The 21,718-nt window shown below is 38.7% G+C and overlaps 2 protein-coding genes across 4 annotated transcripts in view; one reads left to right on the forward strand and one right to left on the reverse strand.

The window, feature by feature from the left end:
• Positions 1-21,718, forward strand: part of LOC111606250 — a 72,930-nt gene that overhangs the window by 48,621 nt on the left and 2,591 nt on the right. The window contains exons 1-3 of one of the 3 annotated variants that reach the window (XR_002751997.1): positions 3,007-3,617; positions 18,513-18,610; positions 19,014-19,077. Coding sequence is in view for 2 of the 3 variants with exons in the window: in XM_023326605.1 (XP_023182373.1) it covers positions 18,513-18,610; positions 19,014-19,105 (190 nt within the window). In the remaining variant the exon portion in view is untranslated. Of the gene's footprint in view, positions 1-3,006; positions 3,618-18,512; positions 18,611-19,013; positions 19,416-21,718 lie in introns of those variants that run through there. The other 2 variants (XM_023326604.1, XM_023326605.1) reach the window with 2 other exon arrangements.
• On the reverse strand, positions 15,180-17,366 carry bhlhe22 (basic helix-loop-helix family member e22). Its single transcript, XM_014468350.2, has one exon. The coding sequence runs from the start codon at positions 16,789-16,791 to the stop codon at positions 15,973-15,975; it is 819 nt and encodes a 272-aa protein (XP_014323836.2). The 5' UTR covers positions 16,792-17,366; the 3' UTR covers positions 15,180-15,972.

Raw genomic sequence — 21,718 nt, forward strand, 5'->3', positions numbered from 1 at the left:
TTCAGTGTTTAATCCTGAGCTTGTCCAGCCCGTATCAAATCTTTTCTAATTAACCACTCTACTGTGTTTCCTGCAGCCTTGTGTGTTATAAATGCTGCAGTCTTAGTTATCACCTGAATGGGGGGGGAAATACTTTCTTTGACAATCAGCCCCCTATAAGAACTCAGTTGGAAAATACATTCTGATGTTGTTCAAAAACCACAATTTAAGCAATTGTTGCACCCATTCGCTGATGACCCCATTCACTGTCATCCAAAGACAATCTTTGAGACATGCATGTCATGTTAATAAAAGCTCTAAAGAGTACGGACCCTTCCACCGCAGAACAAGTCCAGACCTGTCTGGGAATATAGATCTCTAATTGCTTTTGTGAGGTGGTGCCGCAGAACTGTGCTTCCCACGTGTCAGATCTGCCAAATCCCAGCGCACATCACTGTCAATAAACTGGAGAAATCTCCCTAACAAGCTTGCGATTACATAAATCTATAGCCACTCTGGCACCCTCGAGACTGAACGACTTTCAAGGAGACTTCATGTTTGATGTTCGGGAGCTTGATTGCATTTCGGGGGGGAAAAAAAAGAAAGAAAAGCTACTGTATTAGGAAAGTGTCCAAACAGTCTAGGTTTGCTAATTTTGTCACAGTCGATTTTAAAGCCAGACCCTGAGAGTGGGAGGCTTTGGGATGAAGTTTCTGAAGGCTTTGCAAAGGGGTGTGAGTGAATTTGACAGGCTCGGTGAAATATGCTACGCTCGACCCTTTTTTCATTATAGGAGCTGGGACAAAAAATGCAAATCTGCGGTCCTCCCTCATGAGGTCATTAGAGAAGTGATATCTCAAACAACTGAGTCATAACGACAGAGAAAATTAATTCATTCTCCATCTGATCAAATTCAAAAATCTTTAAAAAAAAAACTACGTTTTTCGATCCTCTCTACAGTAAAATCACTGTTTACATGGCTTCACTGTTCACATCCGTGGTCATCAGGGCAGTAACCACATCCTGAGCAGAGTGACTGATAGACTGGATCTTGTCTTATGGCCTTCTCTTAAGAGGTGATGAATTGGCTTAATGGTGGGTGGAGCACACAGAAGGAGGAGAGAGTGGGGGTATTAAACGACATGGTTTTATAGCCTATCAGCATTGTCATACTGCTGCTGTAATTTTTTTTTCTGCACCATAAGGCGGGCTGGATATTAGGCACTAAGCTTGGTTAAACACATTTACAAATGCTGCCTCTTGCTGCCGTGTGTCACCACCAGTAAGGAAGGCTGCCTGGAGACTTTATGACTATGTTTATTTAAGACTAAAAGGAGACTTTTTGTGTTACATTTTATAAGCTTACAATGCTTACAAGCACTTCTAAATGAAATGTGAAATGTTTTTGTAAAGATCCAAGCTGATTCCCACGTAGGTGTAACTTCTAGTGTCCGATTACACTTAATTGTTGAATCCTGAAGGTGTGCTGCGTCAAGCTAGCTCTAGGATCCCACAGGCAGACACCGGCTTGGTCATACAGTAAGAATCTGGTCTGGAACTGGACTTTTGTGGTTGTTATACATGATCCTGCAAATACAACACCTATTAAAGTATTAAGACTCTTAACTTTCAGCAAATTTAGTCACTTTTCAACCTCGAACTTCAACGTATTTGGTTAAGATTTACTGTGACAGACCAACAGTTTTTATAGTAAAGTTGAAGAAAAAGGATACATGGTTCACAAGATCTTTTCCAAATAAAAACCTGAGAAGTGCAGGGTGCTTTTATATTCAGTCTGTCTCAATCTGTAGTGTCTAGAAACCTACAGATGTCGTTAAGCCTACAAGCCCTGTTCTTCAGCACTAAGCAAAGCAGATGAGCTCACATTAATGCTAATCAGACACGGTTATTATGAGCATATTTGCATTCATTTCAACATGATCTGCTTTTTCTTATATAACTTTAAAATGCACTGAGGGTTAAACTTCAGGGATGAGTCTTCAGTCGTGTGAAGACACATTTAATAAAACCATGTTTGCTCGAACTCCCGCCAACATGCTGCGAACCAGCAGCCGTAAACAGTGAGACAGGTGAGGCCCATTAGGGTGATCTTCCCCTCAAGTATTTACCAGCCTGTTTATACCACAACTCATTATTTGGGATGAATTAGCGGGCTGATTATGGTGATATGTTGTCATTTGTAAATGAGCGTGGTGCACCTGTCAGTGAGACTCATTTGCTAATAACAAGGATCCACCGAATAAGTAACATCCTCTCTAATTTCAGCTCACTCCTTGGCCGTCTGCTTTGTATTACTCTGCCATTTTCTTCCCCCTCCTCAGGTTCTGCTCAGCGTCAAATCTAACGAGTATCTCACAACAACGATCGCTTCAGAATGACTTTACTTCAGCATTTGATTTCATTTTACTTCTGTTTTTTCTGGTAGTAGTATTGTAGAACTTAAGACAAAGTTGAAACCAGATTTTTACACCCACTGTAGAAAGACGTGAGATCTTTTTTTCTCACTGTCTGACATCAGTTCAAACTAAACATGTATGATTTTAGATCACTTAGGATTACATTATTTCTGTTTGCTGACATTTTTTAAACGACTGATATTTTTTTGTGAGACTGAAATCTGGATTTTGTGATTGCAGCTTCTGAACAATGTCCTTCTATTTTTGATGGCTTTAGTTTGCAGTTTTCTCCTTTTTTATTGCTTGAAACAATCAAAGATAAATCCCAAATCAAGTTTTTTTTTTGTATTTTCTGCCTTAACTTTAAAATAAATGCAAAAATAAGTAACGCTGTTCACTGATGTCTTAGTGTAACGTTTTAATTAGTTAAATCTGGCTATAATAATAACAGAATTATCTTGAAATCTCTATTTAGATGCAGTTTACAAGGTTACTGTTTGTATATTGTTATTATTTAGATGTCAGTTTAAACATTTAGGGTAAAATAAACCAAAATCAGACCTACAGAAATGCAGACTCAAGGAATCTGAGTCGTTGGATGGATCTGTAATCCCAGACTGACTCCAATATCGGGTCTGGTGCCGATACTACATCAGACCGCTTCCATAACTAGAACCCCGTCATGGAAAGTGCATGTGTCCTTCTCGACAGTTCCCTCATAAAACAATTTGATGATACGTCACCTTCACCCTTTTAAATACCTTAATGAAGTATTTCTACTGCCAATGCCACCTCTTAATGTAATTGTATTTTTTTATTTGCTTCAGCTCATCCTTTTTTTAACTCTAAGACCCTAAATTTGCCCTGTAAGTGGTCACAGTGACAGTAAACGATTGGTTTCACTGGAAGGTTGCTCCACTCCCACATCTCTTTGTCCTCCTCCTCACTTGTCTCCCAGCAAACTTTACACTGAAGCTGCTCTCATTACAGCACAGATTACAGACGCCTATTGGTCCTCATTAGTGGCCACTGATCCTTGGCTCGGCCCATGTCTTAACATCTTTTAATTATATTTCTGGAAATCTAATCAATGTTATAACTCAGATTAATCCCTCCCCCCCTCTTGCACTTATTTTCTCCCCTTTCATTTCATGATGTGCTTGGCTCGAAGGCTCAAAGGCTGTTATGACGACGGCTCGTCTGAGGCTGCCAGCCTGCCAGGTTTGTGACATGAGAGGTGAGGAGACCTTGAAGTACTCCTATTGGAAGGACAAAGTGGATAAATGAGTGAATTTTAACCTTAAAATGCGGGCTTTAAACACGTTTACAAAATATAATAGTTTCAATACAGATATAAGTAACGGTAATTTGAGTGGTGTTACCTGTCGGGGACAACGGAGACAGAAGGCCTCTTAGTTTTTCCGTTAAATGCCATGTAAAGCTTTTGCTCTCCAGCCAGGCGCTGTGGTGTGATGTGAAGTGAAAGCCAAGGCAGGGTTTGGCACTGGACGGCCATTTTGTGTCTGGTCTGATGCGTGGTTTCACTGGGTGTCACATTGGCTACATATCACAGTCAGCAGTGGAGGCGGGCAAAGCTGCAGGTCTCATTAGAGCAAGTTCACAGAAAACAAACCCCCCAAAAAATAAGACTGCATGAATTTATAGATAAGCTTGGAGAACATACGACGTGATTTTGAAATAATGTTTCACCTACATGAATGACGCATTTTAATTAAATTAACAGTTTTACTCATCAATATTAAAAACGGAGATGCATTTTGTGGCCAATTTCAGATCACAGATATTTTAAAGTTCTGAACTGCTGGTGTAGACAATAGCTGATTCTGATTTGTCTCTAATATACAGTTAAAAATAACTTCTTTATTTGCTACTTACTCAATTAGTTAAAAACTGAACTATCTTGACAATCATCAATTATTTATGTTAGGACCAGTGGCAATCCCACACCCTTTGTGTTTGTGGGTGTGAAAGAGGGAGAGAAGGTAATAGTTTCTCTGCAATTAATCAGGATTTACCTGTTACTAAATGTTAAATTAGCATGTTTATCATTGCACATAAGTGTCTTTTTGTACCATAAACAGATGTTCAAAATGATAGTATGATAAATCCTGTTGAGTTTCCCCTGATTTTATTTCTAAATGACTCATTAATACTGAAAATAATTACATTTAAGTCCTTTTATTCTCAGTAACAACATCAGTACAGAAGATCGTTGCTGTTATTTTAGCCTTTTTGCATTTATGGCGTGTCCAGTGATGAGAAAAAATATATATTTTCCTCTCAGAATTTTTTTTGTCTTTTAATTAAAATACTGCAGCTGTTCCAGTGGCCATGTTTTATTCCATAATGCACACAAAAAGCGGAGCTGCATTATTCCAACGGCATGCTTTCTTTTTTTTTTTGTTTGCCCACTATCAACCTCTATCACATAGACGGACAGTTGCAGAAACGTACAAGACAGGCAGCCTTCCCCACTGTGGTGCTGCAGTAGTCAGAGCCAGGTGCAGGAAGAACGGGGAATAAGGTTGTGTTTATTAGCAGCTCCCTTGGTGTTCTCTAAATTGCCTTGTTTGCTCGGCACAAGCACACAAACAGATGCTGTCCTCTCTGCTCTGGGTAATTCTTGTGGTCTCTGGGTATTTACCGAAAGGCCCACCCGTACCACACACAAACACACAGCGTCATTTGTGCCAGTGCGCACAACCTCTGCACACAAAACACACAGACACACACCAGACCAGAGGACTTGCAGAAACACATTTGTGTGTGAAATTTGTGGTACAGTGTGATTCACGTAAAGAAGAAGAAGAGGAAGACATTGTCACTCCAGATAAGTAATTGGACGATTTATCCCTATATAGCTGACCTCACAGTCTGCAACCATCTCATGGACACAATTTCACTCTTATTAAGAAAATCTGCATTTAGGAGGGACCAATGCTATCAGTCGAAATTAATCTTCTTTGACTGATCCCTAATGTGACCACAGTCATCGAGTAATTATTGTCTGGATGGCTGTGCACCAGCCTCATAACCACCATCCACCCCCCACACACACATCCAAGCCAGTCCTGGTGTGTGAATCCCTCAGCAGCAGGCTGGTTACAGTGGCCACGGCGGGCGTGTCATTAAGCAGTTGATCAGGGAGTCATGATTGGCCTGCCCTGTATTATTGTGATTAACGTCCAGCCAGCAGACGACTGTCCTGTTGTCACCAGCGATACAGTCTTTGATTTTGAGACTCTCTGGGTTGAAGCTGGTACTTTGGATGTTCAGAGCACACACACCCCCGCACGCACACACACACGTTTCTTCTCATTTCATCAGTCACAAAACTGTGTGCATGCAAAGTGTGCAGCGCTTTTCCCGTGCAGCTCTGTTTTGTCTGTGTGTCCGCTCCGATTAGCTGACCCACCTCCTCTTTTTTGCAGCTTGCAGGCTGTGTTGCATCGCATGCCCATTGGCCTACATGTCTTTTGTCTCTACATGCATTGAAATCCAAACCTCTCCTTTTTATTGTCCTACGCACTGTTGTTAAAATTCACCCAATAAAAGTGTCATAACAAGCTGCACACATTTTACTTTTGGTTTAGCTAAACTGTTGTTAGTATATTTCATGTTTTTTTGGTTGTTTTTTTTTTTTACCTGCTAAGAGGCGCTTAAATACAATTGTTAAATAAAATTTTACTCAGTGAACAAAATGTGTTACTACAAATTTTCTAAGATCATATCAATGTAATTATTGTAACTAATCATATTCTAACTAGTCTGCTTTATGTTAAGTTGTACTTCAGACACAGTTCATAACATTTGTCAGTTAAATTTGTTAGAAAACATCTTCATGATGAACACTTTGGCTAGGGCTTTTTTCTGCAGTGAATAAATGTTACTGAAATAATTGTAAACTTTTCAAAAACTTATTTGACAAAGTGCCATGTAAACTTTAGGGAATTAGTCATTATATTTAATAATTTATCAGACCCTAGTGACTACATTGAAGTTGTTTATATTGAATTTCTACAAAAAAACTAATATTAATCAGAACTACATTTTACTGTGTAGATTTCCTATGTATTCTATCCATGAGACTCAAACCCAGGGCCTTCATGCGGCAAGACAACAGTGCACTACCTACAACTAAAGAAAAGCAGGAAGAAAAGATTTGTTTACAATCATTACCAAAAGCAAAAGATAAAAATGAAATGTTTTTATTTTGGTGCAATGATTTATTTGTGGCTAATGACAATTTTGTATTTACCTCCCACAACAGCACCTGTTGCTTGTTTTCATCAGTCCAGTAATGCCAGTAAAAATCTGTAGATTTGTTGTCAGTAGCTCTTTGAAAAAAACAATTGCAACAAATGTCCGAAAACTTGCAAAGTATAACGAGAAAGTAAATCATTTTGCAAAAGAGCTGCTGCAAGGTAGACAAACGTAGCTTGGTAGGACTAATATTAATATTGCTAATGGCCGTAGCATTAGCGATGTTGCTAAACTAGCTCCAGCTATATATGAACTTAGTAAATCCAGTCTAACAAGATGATGTGTAAATGTTTCTTAGCCAACAGCTAAATTGTGTCACTTATTTGCTCACCTTGCTAGCTAGCTTAGCTTAGCCTGAGCGTTGGACAACAAAAGCTGGATGCAAACTATGTTCTTGCTGAAATATGGAAACTTGTGACAATTTTAACTTCTAGAAAGATGAGAAATGAATTCAAAATATAACATTAGTCAGAATATCAGACTGAAAAAATATCCATTCATCCTTTCAAATTGTCTTCCACTTATTCCAGATCGAGTCTCATGTCACGTGGGGAAAAGGTTTAGGACGGAGAGTCCAACAGGAACAAACTACTTCAGTTCATTTCTGACCAGCATGTTTGGGGAGTACTTTTATTTTCTAAATTTAATTAGCTTATTTTGTAAAATTTAACCTTGATTGAGGGATAATTTTACAAACTTGACTAAAATTTCAATTGGTTTAATAATAGATACTAAACATCATAGTGGCTTGTTCTTTTCTTTCAGACCTACGTGATCAATTAAAACAATGTTACCACAGCTTATCAGTTTAAAGAAGGCAATCTAAGATAAAATGTAAATTTTTACTGGGCATCTTTTTACATCATATGAAGAGCAGATGGGGGTTATACTGGCATTGAGTCCTGTTGTAAAGAAACAGATCTGAGTCTGTTTTTAACTTCTCGCTGCTGTTTAACCCACAACAGGGAGGCATTTAAAATGGTTAACAAACCAAAAGGAGTTAATTTGAGATTAAATAACTGCACTGATTTGTGTTTGTGTTTTTCACGATTTAGATGTAACACTTGAGAAGCAGAAATCAGACTTTTCATGGATTTCATTCTTTCTTAATTACTCACTTAAACTCAGAACCTTTCCTCCTGACTCTCATGTATTTGTGGGTAGAAAGAAGTCAGTTTTGATTACAAAGTAAACGCTGGAGCATCAACCAAAAGAAAAAAAAAGATGGGGGTTGGGGGGATAACATGCTGATATGCATTCTATCAGGATGATTTATGCAAATTATGCACATTATTCCCGCAGGAATGTCTCTTCTGAAAGTGCCAGGATAAATTGCCGGAAATTAGCCATAAAATTCACTGTGCAGGGAGTGCGAGGTGAAGGCCGCCGAGGAGCCAAGGACATCGGGCCGTCGCAGTTACGCTTGGCCTGCCCTGCCTCCCTCCCACCCCCCCATGCTTTGGCATTCATGGCTGTTAAAGACCTCCGCTCAGACAGACACACCAAAGCCTCGAGTAGGCGCTCCGCACATCAGGAAGATCAGCCAAGCAAGTGTTGCACTAACGCCAGGGTTTCACGCTCCAGTAACGTGACAGATTTTCAATACAGTGAAAATCTGTACTTTTTTTTTACATCATGAACTCAAATCCAACATGTAGATTTTTATGAATTCCCTAGAAATTTTTAAATTACTCCCATGATTCTGATAGTCGTTGAGGCTTTTGTTTACATTTAACAATGCATTTTAAAATCGAGAATGCAGTCCTGTAGCAATCAGGCGATGAACTGTTGTCTGAACAAGATATTTTTAATGTTGTCTTTATCAAAACATAAAATCTGAGACCGTATTAGATGATGTCTTCTTGAAAGCTGCAGTGTGTGTTTGAAAGAAACAAAGGAGACAACGTGTGTGAGTGTGGTGAACTGAGCGGTGAGTAATTCTTGCTGTTACTGTGTCATCCTCAAGTCTTTATTTTAATGTGGAAGCCAGAGTTAATGAATATCACAGAGAGCAGATGAAATCCACATCGCCTTGACTCTAATGAACCTTGAGAGGGTCAGGATCTGCATTTTGATCGGGACGAGTGATCCATGTTGGAGCACAGACTCAAAACACACAAAAACATTCACAGATATCCAATCACGGTGTGGTTTTACTTCCCTTTTATAGTTATGGCATTGAGCTTCTTGCTGCTTCCGCCTGTTCTTATGATGCAGTGTAGCTGCTTGGTCATATCTACTCTAATAAAACATTATAGTACATTATCTGATTGTTAAGGTCACACAAATGGAAAGATCACAGCTGTCTTAGCTACTTTACAGCCTTTGTACATACTGCTACTTTTTAGTCTTGAAGTTTTGAGGACACAGAAGCCTCCATGTTTGTTGGCCTCTTTGGTAAAAAGGCTATAAATACATTTATTATTCATTTATTTGTTAATCTTCCTCAGAAAGAGCTTGAAAAATCAAAACTTTAACTTCAGAGCCTTCGTTCAGTAGGAAGAAAATGTCACTTTCGGGCAGCAATGGTTTTTAACAAAAGCACTGGTGTCAAAACCATTGGCACCCCAAACAATTCTTACAGAGTAAATGTGAGATTTGACGGGGTTTTAATAGCAATCCAAGACTTTCATTTTGGGTTTCCAATACCATCTAACACAAAGGCTTGTATCTCTTCGATATTATTCAAAATGGGAAAGACCAAAGAACATTGCAGTTAATTAAGGCGCTGACATTTAGTCAGCAAACAACTTTGTAATAGAATAGGTTTTGTTAAAAATAAAAGAATAGGTTTTGTTAACAATAAAGTGAAAAAAGGAATAGGTTTTGTTTTACAATACTCTTAACAACGATTTTGTTATCGCTATATATATATATATATATATATATATATATATATATATATATACAGTATATATACATGTATATATATTACTATTTATTCTACAAATGGTCAGCTTCTTTAGCAAATCTCTTATTTGACTTCCCCTCTTTGTGGAAAGTGTCAGCAAATGTCTCATTGCCAACTGTCAAGTCAACCGTCTGTAGTAATAATTTGTTTTATTCTAACCAAATAATCAAAATAATCAAAAAATAATATGTCGAGTATATCACTCACTTTGTAATGAATGAGTTACATAAACTACAAATGAAACATTATGCTAATTATTTTAAATGCACCTGTATCTGCACACCTAAACTTGGCCATGTCTACAGTCAGAGTCATAATTAAAAAGTTTAACACAACTGGAACTGTGACAAACAAGGCTGGAGGAAAACACAGGTTTATCTCAAATCCATTCAAATCTCTGCAAATCTCCAAAACTCACTGTTAGAGGACTGTGTCTTATTTTTCAGCATTAGATTGTGCCGCTATAATAAAATCTAATTTATTTTAAGTCTTCTCACAAACCTTCACCAGGTGGGTATGCCAATAAATGTGAAGAGCTCCATGGATCAAAACAATAGTAAACGCTCTAATCGGCATCAGTCCTACAAACAAAGCAGATCAGTGAAATTTTCCTTCCTCATTTGTAAAAGATTTATTCTTTGGCAAAATAACAACATTTAATGTCATTGCACCTGTTGTTGTTTGCACAGCTTCCTGGCAAATTGTTTATCTTTACTTTTTTGGGGGGAGTAAACAACCTGTGATGCTTCATTTTCCGCTTTGTCCACAAAGTTTAATCAGGGGGGAATAAAAGAACATCAGATTACGGCACAAAAACAGAGCCATCGGTAAACAGGGATTAGGGGATTGGGTTTTCTAATCTGATTAATATGTCAGCATCTGGAATATTAGAGATGTTACTCAATGGTAGGACTCTAGATGAGAAGATAATCATGCTTTATTGCATCATTTATTGTCCTCTGTTAGAAGTTTCTGTGCCAAGCAAACCACCATATGTTTACTGGATCTTTAGTGAGATTAAAAAATATATCTGGTGTGAAGAATTAGGAGCACATGTGTCAGTAAGGAAAACACTATAAATAGGGATTCACCTCAATTGCCTAGGGATGAGAAATGCCCAGTTTTCATTCCATCAGTTCTGATTGACAAACGGGATGTGAAATTCTGAAAATTGACCCCACTATTTGCAAAAAGTATCGTAGTTTACAACTGCTGCCTTTTCCGGACTCTAAAGGCAGCAGCAAAATGCCGTTTTTATGAGTTTCATTTAAAAAAACGAATGAAAATTACAGACAGAAGCTTTTCAAAAGTGGGGATAACCCTGGAATACTTTTAGATGTGTGTTATAGTCCTTTTTTTTTTTTATTTCAATTGGTCAAAATCAAAAGTGGTCAACTTGGCCCGAACGAGCCTGTCTGGTCCATCTGTGGCAGAATATGTCATTGATTTTTTTAGGGAAGTTGGCTGGAATGTGTATTTTGTAGATCAGTATATTTTCTGCAAAATAAATTGAAATGATTAACCAATAAATACAATCAGTACAAATCGCAGATATGGTTTTTGTAAAACCGAGTAAAATATTCCACTCACTCTGGGTTGAAAAACAGGCCAGCTTACAGTAAGAACTGCTAACAATTAGTATGGTATTACTTTATGATTTGCTTTATTTTTTTGTAAAAGTCCCACACTTCTTACATTGTTGGGTTTAAATCATTTGAATGATTTTTAGTCATGTAAAACTACTGAAGTTTACATTTGGCGGCTGCTGTTAGGTTTTTCTTTGCCCAGTAATTGTGATGTGAGAAATATTTCCCAGTGGAGTCTCAATTATAGACCTGCTAAAAACATGAAAATACTCCAAAGATCCAGTTTAGAAGCAAATCTCTTCATAATAACAGAAGAGGTTTGTGCTCTAGCCTTCCAAAAATTGCAAAAAATGGAGGTCTAACTACATAAAAAAGGCGGCTGTTTTAGTTTGACCACCTCAGATTTATTAGCGAGCATTGTGTGTGCACAACAACAAGGCAACATTATGCCATGCTACGAGTGGCCTGACAACAATGAATTACCCCCCAGAGGTTGATTTGGTACCTCAGCCGGTGCAGCACATATATCTACTGTATGACACAGTGTGGATGAGTCTGCTGGCGTGCTTACTGATATGATATTCAATTCAGCCTATTTATGTATATTTTGACTTTAATGTCCGCCGTCCTTAGCATATATGGCAGCCCTGTTATGAAGGGGACGCCCTGCTGGAGTGTGATATGGTAAATTGGACGTTTTCTTGTTTATTAAGTGGGTGTTTTTTTGTTTTTTTTTATTATCTTCTATTTCTATTCATGAGTCTTGGCTTCTGTTTTTAAAAGCCTTTATTACAGATTCATTTTTAATAGGCTTGTGATTTAAAGCAATGTTTTTCTTCTGGTTGCTTTGAAATAAAACTAAAGTATCTTTAATTTTACTTTCTCAAGACCGCCTCTTAACGGCATGTCAGGGGTCATCATGTGGACATTCATAGCACCAGCTATGTGACTCGTAGTTTGATACTGAGTCTCAGACTTCTGGACTCTACCTTTACACATATTTTGTTGTGCTGGTAAAGGCTAGGGTTTGTTTCGCCACACATATGGCTCTTTCTCACCCCCGGGGAATTTCCTCCCTGTGGCCTAATGCGAGTATTAGTATGGGTTAAATGCTTTACTCATTTGTGCATTAATGCATATTGCATAATTAATGGTTTTTGTGAAGTCTCAGTTTCTACACAGCAGGAAGGGAAAAAAATGAAACATAATAAACATCTTGATGAAGTCCTGCAACAGGAGTTGCTTCCACTCTTGATCAAAGAACCATCCGGTGGGGATCGGAGGCATCAAACGCTCATCTAGATCCGAAACTGAGGCTGGAAATACATGCATTTTCTGCTTCGACAAAATGCCTTAATGAATTTTGTTTTATTTTTCACCTCTGCTTAAGATATAAAAAAATGAGAACTCATTTTACACCAAAGCTCCATAAATTTTCAAAACTGAAAAAATGACTTCAAAAGTTTCATGACTTTTAAAATCATAGGAGGAAATCTCACAGTGTTTCCTGTCCACAATCCCCAAAATTGTTTATACGATTGGCAGATGTAAGAATTAAATACTTTTACGAAGATGTTTCCTCTCACTAAACGTAATATCAATGTTTTGGAGTCCCAACATGAATCTGATGGAGAATCTGTGGAGGGAGCAAAATATTATCCTAATCTGTTCCTCCCTCCACGGGGATGGCAAAGAGATCTTCTCAACTCTAAAATTTTGGAGCTCATCATCAGTGACAAATACTCAAAATTTCAGTGGAAGCATCCACTGAAATCCAAAGCTGGTCAGGAATTATCAGAATGATTTGATTGCTGTAATGCCAATAAAGTTTTTTTTCCCCTTATAATTACAGAGATGGATAAAGACAATTGTTGACGAAAAGTACTTGAAGAAATGGATGGATGGATGGATGGATGGATGGATGGATGGATGGATGGATGGATGGATGGATGGATGGATGGATGTAGCAACACCCATCAAAAGCTGTAAGTGGAAATCAGGATTATTTCACCAAGTATTGATTTCTGAGAACTTTTGCACCAGGTTGTTTCAAAAGTGAAAAAATTGAAAATGTACATATCTTTTTAAAAAAATGTAACATCATTTGACTTCTAAAAACACTTTCTGGACTATTTATAATTTCCTGAAAAGAAATGTTCAAATGTTATTAGATTTTTAATTGGAAATTGGGAGAATTGCTGCCTGTGGTGTAAGAAGAAATGATAATAATGAAATTTTTCTTTTGCTTGAATGCATACACATGATAGTAAAGTCAGAGAAACTAAGAACATATAGTGGAAGGTACTCAAGTTTTAAGCATAAGCTTAAAATGTGACCCAAGATGCATCTTCTGTGTTGGTAAAAATTCCCAATTTTTACCAAGTTATCACCGTTAAACAACAAAAGAATCTGCTTTTAAATTTTACATAAAGTTTCATAGCTTCATGGGAAACTATTGGAGCTGTCAAACTTCAATGTTTTCTGTTTGTAGAAGAGAGATTGTTATGAGCAAAAACGTTTTGAACATTTAAAAAAATCCTGCAGACTATGAAGCTGTAAATTAGCCAGTATATGTTTGAACTAAAAATACTAATATGATTTTACAAAAAGTAAACAAACATTATACTTAAGAACAAATGATGAAATCTGAAGAAGGGGATTGTAAAATATGTAGGGGGGGTTATTTTTGTGTTTTTTGCTGCTCCTTTCCTTATAGGTTGCAAACTGACTTTTGTTCCCACAGCAGATAAGACAATTTTTCAGAATCATATTTCAAACATAGATATAATTTAGATATCACGGTGTTGTAAACAAATGTTGTTTTGCTCACAGAATAACTACTGTGTTCCCCAACAGTTCTTCTGTGTTAAAACAAACTACCGTACGTCAACTTTCACAGTTAGTGCTTTCACAGTGAGACTATACTCTGAGCGAGTTCAGTGACTGTAGAATCAGTTTACATCATATTTCTGTAGCTTTACATGGCATCCTCAGTAATACAAGTCCATCAGGAGTTACAGTAAGATTTTAAAACCAAAATAAGCTTTTTGTATTTACAGTAAATCAGTCATAGCTGTACAATACTGATGTCCTGAGTAGGTTGAATGATCATTTCCTGAAAACAGAGCTGTGGATCTGCTGGATAATTTCCATTTAGTTATTTTTACAAGAAACGATTAACTGTCTGATATTCTTTTTTAAACTGTTTAATGATTCCTATTAAAATTATTCCCATAATGTTTATAATCAGCACGTTGGGGAAATATTGTGTCGTTTGGCCTTTAAAATAAAAGGAGGGCCAAAGGGCCAAAGTCGCTGCGACTGCAGCTGCGTTCTCATTAAAGACGCAAAACTGCGACAATGATTGAACAGCGGTGTAATTACATGTCTTAATCACATCGTGAGGGTGTAATCGGCCTTAAACGAGGAGTTTGATTATCTGCAGGCAGGTATTACAGCGACAACTCTCATCACCTGTTTTTTTTGTCATTAACATTCTCTTACGCATCGTAATGCAAGTCGATCTAATATTAATTTAACTGCAATCGGATCTCCCTGTTTAAGAATGATTGATCTGCTTTCAACTATCACTTCTGGTATTCTCTCCAAGGATTTGGCGCAAATCAGCTGTAAAAAAAAGGAAGCAGTTTTGATGGAGGGAAGAATTATTGACACCTAATGAGAGCCAAGAAACTTGAGAAGTTAGAGATTCTTTACGCACAGAATGTGTAACAAACGCGCTAAAATCTGAATTTGTCTGATCGGAATGGTTTGTGCTTGATGGAATATGTCCATAGAGCTCAGTATGAATCGAAACGTTTTGTCTTCTAAAGAGCATTAAGGTGGAATTTGTTGTGAACTGAACTGAAGTAAAATAAAACGATTAAACCGTGAAATATGACACATCAATGCGCGCAACATTCAAACATTTAAAAGCACCTTTCTCTGCTTCAAGTTGCACTGACTGCCTTGGATAAATAACCAGATATATATTTTTTCTGCTGTTGTTCAAAATATTTTAATAAAGCTTTTCCACACTCAAATACATACAAACGGCCCCCTTTGATCTTATAACAACCAAAGTATCTACAACAATAAACCAAAGCCTTGACCTGACAGCGCGATTCATCAGAACGAAAAATCATGAAAAAATGCAGAAAACACATCAACTTAGACGACAATGTGCAATGCAAGCATAAATACCATAAATATCCCAAATTAATAAATTACAAAAGACACATAAAACCACCTTGAAGACCTAAATGTATGCCTTTCTAGTTTTTCAGATTTTTTTTTTTATTATTCGCTGAGTTGAACGTAAATCTTTTGCAACTAAATAAGTACCTAACCGAGTGGTTCACTTGTTTTCTTTTTTTTTTTTTTTATTTAACTCTCCTCGTCCGAAACATTCACTTGGAAGGTTCTTTTGAAAACTGGGCCTTTGATTTAGTAGTCAAAGTAAACGCATGAGAAAGCAGCAGTGAGGTCGGTGCTGTTGCGCTCCGGATAAAAAAAAAAGTCACGCAGGTTTGTCAGGTCACCCAGAAATCTCCACAGAGGGTCCATCACAGAGCAACAGGCCTTTAATTCAGCTTCTGTTCGGCCTTCATTCACACCAGCACTTTAAAGATGATTTATGTACACAATCAAGTGTTGTTCGAACAGAAAAAAAAAACAGAAGCGAGGTTTAATGCGTTTAGTAAATATTATAAAAATGTTAATTTTTGTCTCTACTCGATCTTCTGTCAGATTTTTCTCCTTCTTGTGTGCTTCTTTGTAGTCTCTGTGGTCAGTTTTAAGGCTTGTCAGTGCACTGTTTGCAGAGGCTGGACGCGGCGTTGTTGAATAGGGCGCATTTGTCCGGGCAGGAGGGCGCAGTGACCCCGGCGGGGAACGGGTATCCGGGCGGTTGCTCGTACGCGCCCAGGCCGGGTGGAGGAGCTGCCAGCGCGGTGGTGGCTGGTATGGAAGCCGCGGAGATGGCCTGGCCCTGGTTAAGGTACGCCACCAGCCTCCTCATCTCCTCCAGCGCCTGCGCCTGCATGAGGATGTAGTTCTTTGCGAGCAGCAGGGTGGCGATTTTGGAGAGTTTGCGCACCGACGGGCTGTGCGCGTAGGGGATCACCGCCCGGAGCTCATCCAGCGCGTCGTTCAGGTCGTGCATCCGCCGTCTCTCCCTGGCGTTGATGTTGAGCCGCAGCATTTTCTGCTCTTTGGTTTTCTTACCTCCTCCTTCAGCTTTACCCCCGGCTGCTGTCCGCACGTCGGTCAGGAGGACCATGTCGCACCGCCCGTCGCTGTCGTCGTCGGGGCTCTGCTCTCCGCCGCTGCTCTCCGCCGCCGAGGTCCTGTTGGCGCTCTCCCCGTACTTGACGCACAAAGATCCAGTCGGCAGACCCAGAGTGCCCCCTCTGCTTCCAGCCAGTCCACCGGGCTGGATCGGGTCAGGATCGACTTGGTCAAAGCAGCTAATTGGAGACTGGCGGTCTCTGGGCGGCAGCTCCATGCCGGCAGACGCTCTGAACGGGTCCATCTTTTTGCCGGACACGGCACTGAGAGTTTTGTGAAAAATGTCCCCTGCCGCGCCGCCGTTCAGGTTCATCCTCCGGTCCATGGCCTGGTGGGTTCCGGGAACTCCTGACGCCTCTCAGTGAGTTTCTCCCTCTGTTTGCGCGTCAGCGGCGAAGTTTGGGGCTTCTCTTGTCAGCTGAGGTGCGGTGATGAAGAAAAGACTTGTGTAAAAAGTGTCACTCTCTCTCTCTCTCTCTCTCCCTCCCTCTCTCTCTCTTTCTCTCTCTCTTTCTGTGTATGTGTTGGATTCACCTTGGGCGGATCACCACCATCATCCTCGTTACGCACAAGACGCTTCAGTCTTTTCACATCATTATCTCGAGGCGGGTTATTAAAAAGGATTCGCCTATTGGGGCTGAGACAGCCTCCCTCCCCCTCACTCTCCACCCAATCAGGTTAACGTTTTAATTAACGCGGTTTAAACTGGAACAAACACTACAACGCGCGCACCAGCGCATCCTGCGAGTGTGCATCTATTCAAGACTTTAAGACAGTTTTCAGGCACCATCCTCTTCATGAAAGGGTCTGAATAAAAATTTTAATCCATATCATGAAAACTTAGTTACTTCAACGGATCGAAGCCAAACACAGCTGTTTTTCTTCCATGATTTATTTGTTCAGAAAAGAAAGAAACTTTAATGGCGCTTTGAATTAGACTTACTGTCTGATTTAACGGCGAATCTCTTCTTTTTTTCTGGTCAGTTGTTTTCTAAAAACAACTCAGTTTTTCTTCTGAAAAATGTCACTTTTCAGAAGAAGTGTCAATGATACATTTTTCTTTATTCATAATCGGTTTATAATTGTATTTATTTATTTAAAATCAATTGTCTTGAGCATCCACCAGTCTGTTTTTATGCCGCTCAGTGGAAATTAATTGTGCTTATTCTGCCATCTTCTGGATAAAACCGTAAATCACATCTGTTAAAGAAAAACGATGAGCTTTTATTGCGCTCTCCTCCTGGTGCTTCCATCAGTGCAAAAAGCAGCTAAAAAAATCACAGAAGGGCAAATAAAAGGAAAGAAATATTTATTTATTTAAAATAAATAGATAACTTGTGCTTTGGAGATAAAAAATAAAGAGAAACATTGTTGCTCCTTTTGAGCCACAAATGACAAAATAACTTATATATATATATACATAAGCATGTTTGCAGCAGAGTTGTTGCTTAAAGCAGCAAAAAAATGACAATCTTGTGGCAATTTGGTCAACTGCTTTTTTGCAAAACACTGATATGTTAAAGAAAAAAAAGGAGGAGACTGGATTAAGTTTAAATTAACAAAAAAGACTAAACTTTTATTATTCAAAGCAAATTGAATATATGCATTTATATTTTACATATGTATGTTACTGAAAATGTAGTAATGTTTTACATACTGTACAGTACTGCCTTCACATGATTCTGGATGTGTTTGGAAAAGTGACATCCGCCAAACAATCTGACTGAGCTTGAGCTGTTTGACAAAGAAGACTGGGTGATTATTTCAGGTTCTTCCTGGGCAAAGCAGCATAAAGTCGGTATGCTGAACACAAATGCACTTTTCATATTTGTGAAACATTTTGGAAACCATATGATTTCCTTTCACTGTGTATTTTTACACTACTTTGTTTTGGTCTGCAACATAAAATCCCACTCAAGTGCATTAAAATCTGTGGTTGTAACATGTCAAACTATGGTGCATGCACTGTGGCCTTTTTCTAGCCATTCTCACCATTTGGAGCACATTTATTATTCCAGTCACACTTTTTCCTTGTTTAAATTGCAGAAAGGGGGCAGTGTTGCCAAAGGACAACTTGGTATGTGATGGAGAAGCTAGACTGACTACCTTCACATTGGCATCCCTGAGCCACAACAGCAGCCCAGGTAACCAGGCAAATAAAATGTCTTGGATCTATACTGTTTGCAATTAAATAAAAAGTCAACGTGAACAAAAAAATGTTGTATTCTCCATTCCAGATGTTTAAGATTTTTTTTCTGTTTAAGTTCAGAACATCTGAGTAGATGTTCTGCTAACATCTACTCACAGAAAGGTGGCCTTGCATGTGTCATGTCAAAACCAGTTTTTATTTTGCACTAAGGTCTCAGAGTTAAACAAATTATTCAGTTTTATTGCAGAGAGTAAAGCTGTAAAATCTTAAGCATTGCTATGTTAAAAAGTTGAGAACTCTACTCCGAAGTCGTTGGAAACTCTAAATTCCATTTGTTTTTCCCATATTTACATCCATTTTCTCATCAACTCTGACTGACATCCTCGTCCCTGCTGAAGAAAAGCATCCCAACACCATGATGCTGCCACCGACATGCTCCACTGAGGAGATCGGCGTGTCCAGGTGGATGATTATTTCTCTTCTTTACTAGACTGGATTGAAGGAAATGTCTTGGAAGGTTTACAGTAGTGCAAACTACTGATAATTCTCCATTTTCAGATGAATCTAATGGCGCTTTATGAGATGTTCAGAGTTTGACATGCTGCTTGATGATTCAGTCATGCTTTAAACCTCTCCCATGCTCTGTCCCTGATCTGTCTGTTGTGTTACTTGGTCTTTGGCCTTACGCATGTTCCCCAAACGTTTTATAAAAACCTTCCTATGCCTGACAGAATCGTTGTTTTTACTACAAAAGATGGACCTTTATTTTCATTAGGTGAATTGGCTGAACTGAACTTCATTTAAAAATATCTCAAAATAACTCAAAATCCCAAATAAAATACATTATTCAGGATTTTAATGGACATTTTTTTTGTCATATTATTTTGTAATATGACAAAACAAGAAAGAAATGCTCAAAGTTTTCAACTGGCTGTACACTGAAAAACTTCCAAGCTGTCCCTTTATCACTCAAGCCTCACTCTCTGACAGAATAATTAGTTTGTGTTTCATAGGAATGGCATGATTTTTCTGAATGTTCAGGACTTTGGACAGCTCCATAATTTTAATTTCACATCAGTCTCACCTGAACTCCGCAGGTGTCGCTGACGTTCTCCGTAGCCCTGCGATCCCCACAGTGCGCTCATTCAATGTGACCAACTCTTTAAACATTCTTCCTTGCCTCACATATTCCACCGGCACGCTAAGAGCCAATTTTGCAATTACTCTCCCCAAGAAGCCATTTGTAGATGCTCGGTGAAATGCATTAATGGACAAAATCTGTCTCCACGTCCTAACAAGGTGCCGCGGCTTGTTACCATGGCATGTTTCTGCACACACATGCAAGGTACCTTTAGCAGTGATTACGACTGACCCCTGCCAATTGAAACCATTGTGAATATGCCAGAGATTTTTTCCTCATCCTTGTTTGACGCCTTGGCAGCTACATATTGTAAAACAGGAATGATGTGGGCAAGAACAAAAAGGGGGCTGCTTTTTGCCTCCTGTGAGTCACCCACCAGAGACACAACTGCGTTTGCCAAAGAATTTTGTGCACAAATTATGTTCCTTCTTTAAAAACATGGAGGCAAATATAACATGCGAACAATATGAGATATTTGAGAGATGAGCCAAAGTTCAAAACTGATGGATGTCACGATCAGTAGGAATTCAAATGATTTTGGAAAGTTCTGTGTCCATTTTGTTTCCGAACATTCTCAAAACTCTTCTACATCAGAATAATCACCTGTCTCGTATTTAAGCCTTCAGGTTTGCTAGTTTGTCTTGGCTTTTGTCTGCATTCCAGGCTTTCTCTTCAATTTTGTGATTTTTGGATTTTTGACCTTTGCTTTTCTTTTTCTTTTTTTTTTTTTTTGGCCACCCCTGATCTGATATTCTAGCTGAGTACAGATCGAGTCTGTGTCTTGGAGAACGGAAAATTGCAAGACCTAAAAAGCAAAAATAAACAATAAAAAAACAAAGGTCAGAATACAAACACAGTAGATTAGGAGCTATTTAATTTATTCTCAGTATAAATATGGCTGTTCTCTGAAGGCCTATGAGGTTTTTAAAGAACATTGCGAACAATGGCGGAGACCAAGGAACAACAACTGGAATGAAAGGTCAGTGATAAAGCTGAGGAGAACTCTGCAAACACAACACCTCAGGATAAGGAGAGTATTGATCAGAAGAAAAAAAAAGCCAAGAAACCCATGGTAACTCGGGCAGAGCTTCAAAGATTCAAAACTCAGCATGGAGAATCTTTTGATTGGAAAGGTTTAAGTCCTGCACAAATAATTCTGAAAAAGGAGGCTATAGATGTCCTGGAGTTTGAAACGAGCATTGTAGGGGTCACTGTGAAACGTGGTGGTGGCAGCATCATCCTGTGGCGATACGTCAGCAAAGACAAGAACCTGAACCTAGTTTGATGTTATTGTGGTAGGTCAAATGATGTGATTTCCAATAATTAATTTATCGGATTTTCTTCATCTTTTGTGTGGATTACGTTGCAGTGGAGACAGAGAGTGGGTGGCATTAAACCTCAGAGCAAAGATCTCTGGCGACCTTACCTGGACAGAGAACCAGCCACTTTATTTGTATCGCTATCTGAGGAAACAAATAACGCTTGTAGCTCTTCACCACATTCTACAGAGGTGTGGTTGAGATTGCACTGACATAATCTCTGCGTGTTGCTCTGGCTGCAAAATAACAGATAAGAGGTCCTCTGCAGGAAATAGAGAGGGAGTCTGCCTCAGATCCGGTGCAGGAACAGTGAACATGCTCAGAAACTCTTTACATTTTCCTTATGAAGGTTTTGAACTGCTGCCATCCTGTGAACGGTTCCACATCTAAACCAGAACAGTCAGAGCTTTCTGTGTACAGACGGGAAAATCCTAAACTTCTAATTAGGCAGTTTATATTACTGTGATTATTTTGTATTTTATTAAGTTGCTGTTTATTATACAGTGACATGAGAATTGGATTGAATTACTCAAAGTAAAAAACAAACAAACGGACAAACAATTCTGTTCATGAGAAAAAACAGACACACTATCAAACCAGGTTGCACTGTTGTTTTTCAGTCTGTCAGATTTAAGATTTTTAA

Source organism: Xiphophorus maculatus, chromosome 21 (genome assembly GCF_002775205.1).
Source record: "Xiphophorus maculatus strain JP 163 A chromosome 21, X_maculatus-5.0-male, whole genome shotgun sequence".
In the NCBI taxonomy this organism is placed as follows: domain Eukaryota; kingdom Metazoa; phylum Chordata; class Actinopteri; order Cyprinodontiformes; family Poeciliidae; genus Xiphophorus; species Xiphophorus maculatus.

What these genes read in the sequence shown, in the direction of transcription:
- bhlhe22 (XM_014468350.2), bottom strand. Translation starts at nt 16,791, where the DNA reads ATGGACCGGAGGATGAACCTGAACGGCGGCGCGGCAGGGGACATTTTT.